Below are 14,702 nucleotides of genomic sequence, written 5' to 3'. Positions count from 1 at the left end.
ATGATACTCTGGGGACTTCCTGGAGGAGCTTCTTGATGTCTCCCTCTAAAAGCCCCAAGTTCAGTAACAAAACAGAAATTCTCCATTGATGTATATACCTCTTTTGTCTAGACTAAGCATCAGTAAGTCTAGTCTCTTAAAGCCAACATTAGCAAATTGCATCTAAAAAGCTCTTGTACTTGCTCTGCTCATTAAATTGCATCTTTTTTTAAAGCATTTGCTTATTGCTATGTTTTAATACACAAAGGCCACTGCAGTTCAGTGTTTTTCTGTTACTATGCCATTTCACAAAGCTAGTTAGTTTTACCACTGACAGTGCCATTTTACTGTACTTCCAGGCCTTAGTATATGAACATCCAGGACAGGAGCTAGAGATTGAGCTCTTTGATGAAGATCCAGATAAAGATGACTTCCTGGGAAGGTAAATGTTTTGGAGAATATGCTTGTAGGTATTGGAAAGAGATGATGTAATCTTTTTTTTTTTTTTTTTAATTTTTGCATTTTATTGCAGTTCTGCTATATTACTGTATTTATAAATTCATTATCTTTTCAAAATGGTGGTAGTAAGTAGTTCCCTAATTACTTCATATATGTAAATATATATATATAAATGTGCTTGTGTGTGTATATACACATCTATATGTTTATGGGTTTTTTTTTTTTTTTTAAATAAGGTAGGTATTGTGGGTACCCAGAAAAAAAAAGGGTGGGTTTTTTTGTTGGTTTGGGGTTTTTTTTTGTTTGTTTGTTGGTTGGTTGGGGTTTTTTTTAGGAATTGTACCCTACCTGCTTTAATGTTCATAAGCTAGCACTGTCTTAATTATTTCTTCAGGCAAAGTTAATATAGCTTTATAACTGTGTATCTTCTTCATCTTCATAGTTTTTAAATGGCTAGCTCACAGTTTATTTTTCTGTAAGAGCTGATCTTAACTATTTGGTTAAAGAAAATATTTTGTTGTAATGCTTTCGCAAACATTACTCGCCCTTAGATTCCATAGGCCTACCTTTAGTGTTTACCCGTAAACATTACAGGGTTTTAGTCAGCTTCTTTCTCCAGTAATTTGTCACCTTTATTTCTTGCAGAGTTTTGGAGCTTCCCATTGTTGCTTTCCATACAGAGTAGAACTCCCTTATCTTTCCAGCTCCTTCTCTCTTAACAGGAGCAACAGTACCTACTTCTCTTCTCATTAAAATAAAGAAGTAGGTAGTACAAAGGCTTCTTTTCTTTGCACTTCCCTTATCTTACACTGAAGTGGTGGGGGGGGAAAGTGGCATAATGTGTACATCAGTACTAATAAAATACAAAGCCATGACAAATGTGCATGCACTGGCATGCAGTTGTCTGCCCTGTTTAATTTTTAGCAGATACCCTGGTACATTTTTAGCTTGTGTGAACTAGTACTCCCCCAGACAATGCCAAAGCATGAATTCGGTCATAGCATATGTCCAGGGGCTATTTCCAGTGGGTAGTTTGGATGTGGTCACTGTTTTGAGAGTTTGGTCATATGTACGTGAGCCATATTGTGCCAGTTGCACTAGTAGCTACAAAATGGGCTCTAGTATAGACATTTTCTGTTATCCTGCATTCATCTTCGTTCAGCCATTTCATTCCCTACTTCTTCCTCTCTTAGGGGCTAAAAGAATACTATTCTGCTCTTTTGATCTCAGTGGAAGCCTGGATACTCAGCAAGCACAGGGTGGGGTTTGAGTTCTGCATTAGATTTTTTGTTTGTTGGCTAAAATATTGATTGGTTTTCTTACTTTTATTTTTTCTAGTTTGATGATAGATTTAATTGAAGTTGAAAAGGAGCGTCTTCTAGATGAGGTAGGTGTTCAGTAAGTTTTGTTTAAAAAAACCCCATCTGTTGTATATGTAGTTGTTCTTGTATTACTTTTTTTTCCTTGGGATAGTTCCTGTATGTGCATGAATAACCTTAATGCTATAAAAATAGATTCCCTGATGATCAGTACAGTGGTTTAAGGGATATCTGAATTGGTGAAATCCAAAGAATAATGCCATTCTTCTTCTGTCTTGGGGTTTTAAGATTACTAGTATGTTAATGCAAAAAACAGTAACTTATATATTTGGTGAGAGCTTTTTCTTGCAGGACAATAGTTAATTGCCCGTTTTAACTATTATTAGACTTAGCAGACTAATTTTTGCCCTATATGTAAAAGAGATTTTATAGTAATGTTAGGCAGGGTTTGTATTTCTAGAACATCTTTACAGCACTTAAAGATTTCTGTTGATATTTTAAAAACGCTTTTACTATATAACATAGAGGTTTGCATGTCTGGTTTTGTTATTCTGTGTTGTAATATTTAGTGTGAAATAGGACATTTTAAACAATGAATCAAGTCTTTCCAGGTTATGCAGACTTCAGCTCTATGAGATTTCTAGTAGAGCTTAGCATTTCATAAATGTCTTGAAGAGCCAAATGCAATCATGTATTTGTTTGGTGTCAGATTATTTTACATTACTTTGCTTAACTTTTAGTGGTTTACTTTGGATGAAGTGTCCAAAGGAAAATTGCATTTAAAACTGGAATGGCTCACATTGATGCCAACTGCTGAAAATCTAGACAAGGTATTAAAGGAAAACATTACTTCTATTCTAATCTTAATTGTTGTGGGGTGTTTTTTATTGTGGATTTTTGGGGGTTTTTTTGTTTTGTTTTGGTTTGGTTTTTTTTTTTGTTAAGTATGTAAGTAATCTAATTTTCTAGCTGTTGTGAACTTGAATAAACCAAATATTTGAATAAACCAAATATTTGAATAACTTTGTTCCAAGCTGTTTGTCTTTAGAAATCTCAAACCAGTCATAACTGTCAATATACTCTTGTGGCATGGGATTTTAAAATGCTTTTTTCATCCTCTTCTTTTCTCTTGATGTTATGGTTTGAGACTATCAGCTAACATTTCATTAGCCTGGGAGATAAAGCTGGATATGATATTATAATTTGTCCAGTTAAAAAAAATAATTAGGAAATGGGTGGAAATGTCCATAAAAATGGGTTTGAAATACCTGTATGAGTCTTGAAACTTACTTCTTATGCTTCATAGTGTGAATTTGTGAATGTTTGCATCTTGGCAGATGTTTTAAAAATATTTTTCAGGAATGGGACAGAAATAATATTATTTGATTTTCAGAAAGGCTGACAGTATGTTTTTGGTTTAGGTGCTAACAAGCATTAGAGCTGATAAAGACCAAGCGAATGATGGGCTTTCTTCTGCATTGCTTATTCTCTATTTGGACTCAGCAAGAAACCTGCCCGTAAGTTATATTCTGATGAATACCCTTTTGTCATGGGTATCTTTTGCATATTTCCAGCATGTCTTGCTTGGTAGTATGGCACACTGCTTTACTAACACACATTATGCCATGTTTTCTATACTTTCTCTTGTTTCAAAACATGTAATGTAAGGTCCACATTTCTAGTAGTATAGCATTATAGATATCTAGTTAGTAAAACATTACTCTTTTAATCAGTGTGATTTTTCTTTAAAGAATGCTCCTTTCCTGGACTTGAAAGGCTGCATGTTTTTACACAGTGTTTTCCATAAATAGTATGGGATTAGCATGAGGAATTTTAAGGAACTAACTGGGAAAAGGCCCACTTCCTTGAGTTCAGCTAAAATTGCTTGCTTTGGTTTAGGGTATCTGAGGTAGATTTGAAGGTACTGAAGTCCTCACCATGAAATTAATACTGTGCAGTTGATGTTACAGTGGCAGAATACTTGTATGAGATTTCTGTCAGGTTGTCATTTGGAGTGTTGTTTATTTGCTTGTGCAAAACATAAACCCAAAAAATTTAATGGTTCTGTCGTTATATGGATTATACTATGGGCCTGTGAAATAGCTTGTTTATGACAAGCACAGACTGTTTTGTAGTTTATTTCAGGTTAGTAGAGTACTGTTTCTGGTTGTAACTGATAGCAGTAGTAAAGTAAACCTTACCATAAATAGATATGTGAAGCATAACACTGAATTTTGCTGGTTTTCAGCATTGTTAATTAGATGAGAAATTCTGGAAGCGATGACTAAAATACTAATCAGAGAATAAAGTTTTCAAGCCTCAGATTTTTTTGCATGCATTTTGCAAATTTGTCCACTCATCTTAAGTTTAAGGTAAAATGCTTCATCAAACAAAGTGGTAACAAATTAAAGCTTAGTAGCCTAAACAATTTACATTACTGACTAGTGATTCCATGTCTGTTCCAGGGTGTATAGAGCAGTGTTTGGATGTAGTATTTATAGGTTGTTTTAAAAGCTAAAAAGATGTAGCTCATTTGGAGTAGACCCCTGCATTATCTTTTTAACCTCACTGTATTCAATTCAGGGGAACTCTGTAACTTAGCAGAAAAAGAGTAGAATTACTCTAGTACAATGTAAGTGGAAATGAAATAGAACTATTTAACATCAGTTTCAGAATACAGCAACACACAGAAAAAGTCCATGTGCCGTCTGTTTTGTGCACTACATTAAGTTGTTCAAAACCAGATACAAAAAGGCTTCACAGTTAGGTGGGGGGAAATATCATGGGAAGACTTCTTCATGTGGGAGAACTGAAAAGATTCCTATAGATTGTAGAAAGACAATGCTTAGATAATGCCCTGGAGCTGCTAGAGAAGCTGCAGTGAATTATAGTGACTACAGCTTTTTAATGTCCATTTGATTCTAATATGGAACAGTGTTTACCAGACTAAACATGAAAGGCTGCTGGCTTCTCATGTTGTGTTCATATTCACTGATAGGGGTTGTGTAGTGTAATAGCAAAATTAATTGCTCTTTTGGATTGCTTGTATTTATGGGGAACAAAAAGTTCAAAGAGAATGAAATGTTAAAATTATACTGACCATGATTAATAGTTTTGAAGACTTTTGTCCACAACTTCAGTGTTACAGCTGAAATATTTTCTAGATGAATAAGTACTTTTTATTACCTTCAGAATGGATTTCTTAAGTTAATGCTTATCACTGGTACATTTTAAATCTTGTCATCAGCCTTGTTTTGTTTGAGTTATGGTGGATAATTCCCAGCACAGGCATTTCTTTTGCACAGATGCATCATATTTGTGGGTTTCTGAGACGCTGGGATGTTTTATCTGAAATGCATTTCAAGTGAAATAGAAACGGTGTGGAAGGCTGGTCTCTAAATTTACTTAGTTGGATCTGCCATATAAACCTGAACTACCAAGAGTAAACTTTGAAAGTGGGTTAATATATTTGAATAATTAATAAAAAATTAAAATAAAAATGCTTTTCACTTTGCTGCACTACAGAAAGTCATTAAACAGATGAAACTATTTGTAATGACAAGTATTTACTTACTTTTTGTTATCTGCTGTTTTCTCTGGAATCCTTTGACTGTTTTCCTTAACTTTTTTGTGTAGTAAAGCTGCTTATGCATTCATTCTGCCACAATCCCATCACTCTGCTTTCTCCTTCCATTTCCATCTTCCTAAGAGTATCTACGAGGGAAACTTTGGGTGTGGATACTTAAAAGAGAGGAGAGCATCGGGACTAGTCTTTTGTGAAAACACTACCTCACTCTATAGAGCACTATTTGTGAGTTCTCTGGTATTATTTGTATTGTACCTTTTATCTGCCAGAGTGTGGATTAGTGCTACTAAAGCCACTCACTCTAGTGGAATGAGAGCATGCAATTTGTTTTGCTGCATGGTTTCAACAAGTGTGCATTGTTTTTGTGCTATTTTAATTGCATTTTAAAGGCTACTTAAATTTCATTGATCAGCATATCATTGGGTAAGTAATTAACTTTTTATGATAAAAACCCAAGTTTGTTGTAAAAGCTCTTACATTTAACTTAAATTGCTGATTCATTGAGAAATAAAAGGCATACTATACTAGCACACTGTGTGCTGGTGAATTGTTGGCTTTTATTGCAAAGAAATTAAACTAATAAATATTACAACCAACATCCCTGTAGCTTCTTTAAAAGGTGATGCACTCAATGTTTGTAAGAACTTGCAGCCTCTCCACACTGGTTCAAGTATTGCTTTAAAAATGGGTGTGGTTCGTTGTGCTGCCCAAGCTATAAATTCCCTTGTAAATTCTATTTCACTTCATGATGCTCCTTGTTTTGCAAATTCCCAAGCTCGTTTTCTTTTTTTCAGATTAGTTTATAGTCAGGAAAATCCAGGCTAGGGTGAACCACCAATTAATATTTTTCTCTTGAATTTTTTTGCTTGAAATTATTGTTACAAGATTATTACAAACTAATGAGCCTCTGAATATCTTACACTTAAATCTGTAAACACAACCTTGGTATCTTCAAAAAGAATGAGAATCTGTTCAGAATAGGAACTCTTTTGCCAGAGAGAGGTGGGTATGCCATTGTAGATTGTGCAGATAAATTTGTTGCTGGCTGGCTGCTTTTTGGCTCATATCATAAACCTTGATTTTAAAACACCTTTCCCCCTGCCCCCTCCAAATCCCAACAAAACCCTTTTCTGTTGTTCTTTCACTTAGTTTCTGTGTAGAAGTTCATTTTAAAGTACCAAAAAAGTTACACCCATTACCAAATCTTGTTAAAATTTAATGAATAAGAAATGCGGTTCATAAGCTATGGTTCAGTGATCTTGGTATTAAAACTGATAAATAGTTCATGTTTCTTTTAGTTATAAAAATACTACATACATCCTAAAAATAATAATAATTAAAAAAAAAAAATCAAAATTCTTGAAGAAGAGTGTAGCCCTGATGTTTTTGTTGATCTTAGGGTCTTTTGCATTAGGACATGTCGTCTACATATAACAGTATCTATTTAGACATGGGATAAAACTTTCCAAATCCCCAAAGCGATTTGTGAGTCAGAGTGGAACAGCAACCATTTTAAGATAGCCAGGTCTGGATTTCCTTCAACAGCAGTGTTCACTGCCTTGTTCTGCAGTTGCAGGGGTGCTAGTCTTGCAGCAAGCAAGAGGACGAGATTTATGGCTGGAGGCCAGGAGAGAGGAGTGGACTGTACTAGTAGCCCAGAGATAATAACAGCTTCAGCAGTCATAAAACTGAATCTTGTTTCCAGGGCATCTTTGAGCACAAGGTATTATGCAAATGTTCACACCTGCAAGTTCAGATATCTAATTGACATGTAACATGAGTTACTTGGAGGGTGGGGATTGTTAAAAAGGGGACTCACTTTATATAGGGAGAGGAAAATCCAACGCCCAGAGTGCTCTTTGTTCCTTTCTAATCAGTTTTATTGACTGCTGGGAACCTAGATTCATAACACCTAATTCAGACATTTACCCATCTAAATCTGATTTATCTGAAGTTAAGAGTATGAATACTGTTCTTAGTATAATTTCTGAAAGTGAGTAACACTAGTTTTATGATACATTATCATTAGTGCATAACAATTTTTATTTTAATTTGGTGTCTAAATAACATATAAATTACCCATATTTTTAATCAGTTCTTACAGATCAGTGACTGTCTTCTGGTTATCAACTGAGGATGCACTCATAGATTTAGACGCTTCTAAAGCCCCATTTTAACCTCAAGAAAGACTTAGTGAGTCAACAGAAGTGATGAGTCGTACTCCAAAGCATATTGAATTAAGATTTGACTTAATAACAAAACAGCTTGTTAGTTGCTGTGCGATTTATGGTTTTATTAGGATTTACTGCAAATGTCACTGGCTGTTACAGAATGCTAGCCTGATATCTGATTTATTCTACTGTTGTCAGTTACCAGTGTAGTTCTTGGATACCTGTCCCCTTTTTCAACAACTGCAGAGACACTCAGAACGACAGCAAGACAATTTTGCCACCCAAGGCGAGACCTTTTCTTGGCTTATTAAAGTGAATACTCCCTTTTTCTTCTCCTAGTCTCCTCCCGCCCAGCCTTTCAGCCACCATCCTCATGGACCTGCAGCTCCTTCCCTTGAAACCTGAACTCTGGCTTAAATATATTTGCCCTAGCTGATGTTCCTCTTGGCCTATCCTTGCTATGATTCCAGAGGAATTGAGACATGTTCAATATCCAGGAATCATTGGTTGCCTGCCTTTATAATTGATCACATAGGTTTGTTTTTGACTTTTAAAATTCTTTGAAATAACAATATAGGGGGAAAAAAGATGTGTACTGACTATGCAGGTGCAAATGTGAAGGAAAGATGGCCAGTAAGTTGAGGGATAGTTTAGGATTCAAAATGATCTTGATGAAGTGCAAACATAATCTGGAAAAATAAGGTACTTTTCCATGGAAGACAGTCTTTGGACCCATATAAATATGGGATGGAAATAGTTGTCTGATGGATAGCTCTACAGAAACAGATCTGTAGTCATGCTGTATCATGATGTTATGAAAGGCAAACACCATACTGTTTATAGAAAAAGGAATGTAGCTTGTAAGATGTATAGACTAATCCTTCTGTTCTACTTAGCCATTACTAAGGCCATGATTTTGGCTACAGCAATTTAAGATCTTTGAGGACAGCAGTGATGATAATGAGAAAGCCAGTAAATGTGCCTAGCAGAGGAAGAGTAACTAGGACGAGTTTAGCATTAGGAAGTAAAGATGGGGATGGAAATGATACAAGGCTGCTGCAAACAAAGTGACTTTTCATGTTTGTCAGAAAACAAGAAACAGTGCTTAAACTCCAGCAAGGAACATACCTGTTGAGCATTAAGAAAATTTCTAATGAAAAGGGTAGTTAAACATTAGGATTTGTATGTCTAGGGATATTGTGCAGTCTCCATCTTTGAAGGTCTTTAAGTACAATAGTAAGTCCCTAACGTATCAGATAAATGGCTGTGGAAGAGTCCTTAATTTGATTTTAAGAAAAATAATGATTAAAAAAATCTCACAAAAGCAGCCAAACCTTATTTCTGGTTTTCTCCACTTTCATCATATTGTATGTTCATTCTGAAATAGAAACTTTAAGGCTGAATGCCAGGAATGTCGTATATTGGCCAACTTCCAAAAGCAAATGTAAAAAAGTATTTCTGCACAAAGGTTAAATCTCTCTTCAAATTTTAGTCACTTTTGGATTTAAATTTCAGGAAGGCATTTCTTTTTACAGAGAATTAATTATATTGGTTCTGGTTTATGAACCAATATGTTTAAAAAGGCCATTATGCAATTTTTTTGTTGCCACACACTACAACTGTTAAAGCAGAATTCTCCCTTGAAACAGAAATTTGTGCTTAAAGAAAAAGCCAGCCGTAAGTATACTAACTTGAAGTCTGTTGTATTTCAAAATCATATTTCCTGAAATTATTTCTCATGAGTTGAACGCAAATTTTCTGTAACATTTTTGTACTATACATATGTCACTTCAAGAACAATATATTATCCTTAAAATAAAATTTAAAAATTTGCTTAATGAATGGAAAGTAGTCAGAGGTTTTGTCCTGCTAAATCAGTTCAGATTCCTATTGTTAGTGTATTTGCATGTCTACATTCAACTGAGTAAAGTAGTAGATCTTCATTCTAGTTAGCATGCAGTATTTCACAGAATCACTAAGGTTGGAAAAGACCTATAAGATCACCAAGTCCAACCATGAACCAACACCACCATGCCCATTAAACCATATCATTCGTCTGCTGAAAAGGCTCAAATGATTTACATTTTTAGAATTATCTAAGTCCTATCAATACTTTTAGCATAGTGATTTCTCCTATAAAAGGACTCCTTCACATAAATACTCGACTTACCATCAGAAAAGCTTCTATGCTGTGAAAATATACTTAACCAAATTTAAAAAAGGTTCATTCAGAAGGCAGTCCATAGGATGTCAGGCATTCAATAAAACTTATTTTGTGAAGTTTCTTTATTATGGTAAAAAAAAATGGTAAGAGAAATATAAGTGGACTGTAAGTGAGTATACTAGTTTTAAAACAGAATACAAACATTCAGAGAGGACAAGAGGAAAAAAAAAAACACTTTTGTCAGACTTTGTTGTTGTTGTGGTTCCTTCATTGTTTCGTTTGAAAAATTTTGGGGTTTTTTTTTAGGTTGATTTTTCTTTTCCCCTGCTTTGTCCTACGTTGTCATGTCATAATTAATTAACCTAGTGTAATTGCTTCATTGCATGACTTATTAATCCTTCCTATGTTCATTCTCTCCTGACTTAAAAGCATAATCCATTAGAATTTAACCCTGATGGCTTGAAGAAGGCTGCTGTTCAGAAAGCCCTAAAGGTAAAACTAATATAGTTGTCCGTTTAAGGTCACAAAAGTAATTGGAAATGCACAAATGCCTGCAACGCTTCTCTTCCAACAGTGGATGGAATTTCTGTTGCCAGATATATATTTAGTGTAATTCCGTTTTACTTAAATTTGGTTTCAAGAAGCGGTCAAGACATTGGTAGAATACTATGGTCTATGGTAATTTGAATTTTAGATCAGCTGAGTGGAGTATAGCTGCTTTAGAAGACTGGGGGAGAAGAACAGTCGTGAGAACTAATTTGAAGTAGTAATTAAAGAGCAAAGCTGACATGAAAGCTAAAACATCTTTTACATACTGAGTTGGTCAACTGTGAATGACTAACCAATAAAATCAATCTCTGACATGTTTTGAAATAATCTTGTTTCTGCTAGATGTTTTTAGAAGGCTTTACATCTTTTATATAAATGCTAAATAAATTTAGCCCAGCTTTTTGATATGGGAGATAATAGAGTTGAGAGGCAAACTTGGAAGGCATAAGCCAGGTTCTCAGCTGGTAGAACTTGAACAAGAGGCAGTCTCTAATAGACGGTCAACAGCAAATCTGTTAGTGGCAGGTGTTAGAGGTGCGTTATATATGTGTGTACATATTGCTGCCTGTTTAGGATGAATTAAAATTATTTGTATTTACATATCAGCATAAGCAATAGGGGGTTTTTGTCAACTTCTGTGGTTACATCATTTTATGAAGAAAAGGGAGTTTCAGGCACCTTTTATGGACAAAGAAAAAATAAACAAATTTCACCTGCTATTTTTAAACACCATCAGTTGTAGTGTAATCTGACTTTCTTTCTGTTCCTTAAACCTTTGTATTCTGTTGTCTTTGATTAGAGCTAAGTATTTTCGATTAGAAACCATGAAAAAAAGAAATGCGGCATTCATCCAAGAAAGGAGTGCTTTCTTAACAGCTCTTTTTCTAAAGGAAAGTATGGTTATAATCAGTGTGTCACATTAAAGTCAAGTAGTATTAGTGGAAGTATGATGTCCAAAATGTAAGTTCAGATCCAAAAATACCTAAAATACAAACATTCTTAATTTAAAAATATAAAATGTTTTAATCATTTGGTTGTAATTGTGACCTTACATGCATTAAGTAGATTTTAACTAACTTTCTGTTTACATATCTGTACAATTTTCTACATGGTAGAATTCAAAGTATATTATTAACCATGTTTACTATATTTTCTAGGTCTTTTGAACTGCATTAACACCTGCTTGAGATGATTAACTTTCATGTCTAACTTTTCTTTCTGACTTAAATTTTTGTTAGGTCAATTTAAAATCTGTGAAACATGTAGTTGGGAATGTTCCTTAGTGTATATAATTTGTTTCTAAACTGATGTTTATTTTCACAGTTTCATGTAATGCTATACACCTGGTGAGCAAGGCTCAGATATGGCAGATGCTTGATTCTCTAATAAAGAGTATTTGGTAAACTGTAGAAATATACATCAGGTACATTATAGTGCATCTTTTTCTCCCCAAACTGAAAAGGGGGGGAATATCAATGTTCTGATATTACATACAATTTGATAATACTACTACAATGTAAATGAAGTAAGCTTCCTGAGTTTGTGCTTTCTCCATATCTTCCATCTGCATGCAATATTCATTTTGCAATTTTAACTATGCTTCATTAGCTTTGGGAGTTATAATGCTCACTAAAGGATAAGAATTTGCACCTTACCAATTTCATACAAAGGAAATGGAAAGGAGTCTAAAACTACTGCTTATTTGTAGGGTTTTGCTTCAGCCTATTTAGGGTAGTTTGATGCCGTCATGTTAATGTGTTCACCAGTTACTAGCCAGTCTGCCATTCAAGCCTGTTGAATAAAATACTGAGAATATTCGATAAACATATAGTAGAATGCATATGATTTGTATTTTTAAGATGCAAACTAAGTTTCAGAGGAGAGAGGTTTTGCTTTGTTCTGAAGGCAAAGTTTTTGCTTTTTCTTTACCAGTCAGGAAAGAAAATAAACAGCAATCCCAACCCACTTGTTTTGCTGTCAGTTGGACACAAGGCACAGGAAAGTAAGGTAAGTTTCTACTCTTTATACGTGGCTCTGTGTGCTTGGCATTGGCTAGCAAGCCATTGAGCGTATCCACTGCACTAAAAGTTACCACCAGAACTGAAATTGCCAGCAAGAAGCCAAGGATTGAATGGGTGCTTACTCAATTTAAACTGTCTGTGAGTAGAGACCAGATTTTTAACTATTTGTAGATGTCCTTCCACAGTAGGTTCTGATCTGCAAGTGGGATTCCTACAGGAGTGATTATATAAGTAACAGTGATTATATAAGTAACAGTGTGGGCAAACAGCAGGTTTCAAAATACTGATCAAGGTTTGAAAATTTACAGAATCACAGAGTTACAGAAATGCCCAGGTCGAAAGGGATCACCGAAGATCATCTGCTTGAACCTTCTGTTTAAAGTAGGGCCTTAGATTAGCCAAAGTGCTGTGTAGCTCTCAGGAGCTCATGGTTTAGCCAGGCTACTTTGTTGTTATGTCTGCTGCTTTTTCTGCTTTGAGGTATGGACCGCTTCTCTGCTTCGAGAAGGCTGTCCTCTAGCACTCCTGAGTAACTTTGCCCTCCAAGGTAGACACTAACGGAATCCCTTCTAACAGTTCCTAGAGCAAGTTAAAATCTGCTTTTCTGAAATGCAAGGCTTTTATTCTGCTATTTGTTTTCCTCATGCCCCTTAGGATCTTAAGCTTTGTGATCTTACGGTCACTGTAGCCAAGGCTGCTGTTGATAGTCACATCTGCAAACCAATATTCCTCATTTGCAGGTAGTAAATTCAGAACACCACCACTCCTAGTCAACACATCTGATGATTGAGAACAACTGTAACACAACAGTGTGTGTTTTCCTAGCACAAACTCTTAAACTGCTTGTGTACCTCTGTGCTGCTTTCCTAGAAAACATTAGAGTAGTCGAAGCTCTCAGTGAGAACCTGGTTCTGCAGACCTGAGACAGCTCTGAGTCATCCGAAGAAGGTGTTATCCCTCTCCTTTTCCTAATTGGGTGGTCTGCCACAGATGCCTGTCATGAGATCAATCGTGATGGTGATCCCTCTGCTTTTGACCTAAGGCATTCAACATACCTGTTGTCTTGTCCATAACTAACCTCTGTGCATTCAAACAGCTCTTTAAAATAAAATGGCAACAGTGAAGTGATACCTAGATAGGTAGATACAAGCAACACAGGTGTGCTTTTGTTTCTTTTTTTTTTTTTTATAGAAGCATCAGTGAGCCAAAAGGAGAGGACATCTATTTTGGCTTCTTCATATCCTCTCAAAAATTGTCATAAAGCCTAAACCAGAGCTTATATACAGACTTAACTTTGATACTTATTAGAGAATGGACATAGAAATCCTTTGTTCCTGGAGATAGCTTTTTTTTTTATGAACGCCTTTTTCTCTCTCCCCGGTGCCACCGCCTCCTCCCTGCCCCCCCATTAATGGGTTGCTGAAAGTAGTGAGATTTGGTAGTGAAATCTTCCACATAGCTACTTGGAGATTAGAAGGAAAAACACTGGTTTCCAGGTGTTATCGTTGAATTGGTTCAGCCCTTATAGGGAAGTATGAGAAGAGAGAGAATGTGCCAGTCTGAGGACCTTGCATTTGTTCGTAGATTGGTGTGAAGTAAAGGTTCTTTAGCAGGAGTTTTACTTTACATACAGTAACTTTAATGCAAAACATATTCTGTTACATGTCGTGTATAATTTTGTATGTGATATTATATATGCCTTGGGTAGATCCCACTTGGCTTTTGTTTAAATATATCTGGTTTCAGACATTAATTTTGTAAAGCCAAAATGAAAAATGTACTCAATTCTTGACTTTATTAGACAAAAATGTTTTGTAATTTGTATGCTTCCTGTTCTCTAACTTTAGATTCGATACAAGACCAATGAACCAGTATGGGAGGAGAACTTTACTTTCTTTGTACACAATCCCAAAAGACAAGATCTTGAAGTTGAGGTATGTTGTCTCACTCTCTTTAGGTACCTTTTTTTTTCTAAGACATTTCAGTAGTAACATTCAGACATTACAGGCTGTTACGAAATGAGACTGAATATATCGTAAACTCCATTAAAATTATACTTAAAGTGGATTTTAAGACCAGGCTATTAAATGTTTATCTGCATTTACTATTAAAAGGAAGAAAGACCATAACCAATCTCTCACCAGAACATAGTTGGCGGTTATCTTACTTAAAAAAAATATATATAAAAAAGGAAAAAAAGTAAATTTTGATACCTGTTTCGAACCTTAACAGCCTGAACTGCTAGCAGAAATTGCTGTTATGTATGGCTGATTTGTTTCCTCTCTTATCCCAAGGAAGTCTTTGCTTTATCCAAATACTATATCCCTTTACACTGCTGACATGTCATTTACATAGTTCAAAGAGACTGAAGTATAAGTGAGTACTGTACTGGTTACTATTACTCTAACAGTTGTGGGAATTCATTTTCACACAGACCGTTTGGAAACCATGTAG

General features: G+C 35.2%; 1 protein-coding gene across 1 annotated transcript in view; it reads left to right on the top strand.

Moving 5' to 3' along the window:
• ESYT2 (extended synaptotagmin 2) overlaps positions 1–14,702 on the top strand; it is an 89,453-nt gene that overhangs the window by 63,905 nt on the left and 10,846 nt on the right. The window contains exons 10-17 of the mRNA XM_059818633.1: positions 339–421; positions 1,777–1,825; positions 2,498–2,587; positions 3,179–3,274; positions 5,467–5,568; positions 10,108–10,170; positions 12,160–12,234; positions 14,096–14,182. Of these exons, the coding sequence (XP_059674616.1) occupies positions 339–421; positions 1,777–1,825; positions 2,498–2,587; positions 3,179–3,274; positions 5,467–5,568; positions 10,108–10,170; positions 12,160–12,234; positions 14,096–14,182 (645 nt within the window). The remainder of the gene's footprint in view (positions 1–338; positions 422–1,776; positions 1,826–2,497; positions 2,588–3,178; positions 3,275–5,466; positions 5,569–10,107; positions 10,171–12,159; positions 12,235–14,095; positions 14,183–14,702) is intronic.

Source organism: Gavia stellata, chromosome 6 (assembly GCF_030936135.1).
Source record: "Gavia stellata isolate bGavSte3 chromosome 6, bGavSte3.hap2, whole genome shotgun sequence".
Taxonomy (NCBI): domain Eukaryota; kingdom Metazoa; phylum Chordata; class Aves; order Gaviiformes; family Gaviidae; genus Gavia; species Gavia stellata.
Note: the sequence above shows the minus strand (reverse complement) of the source record. Positions and strands in the feature narration are given on the sequence as shown.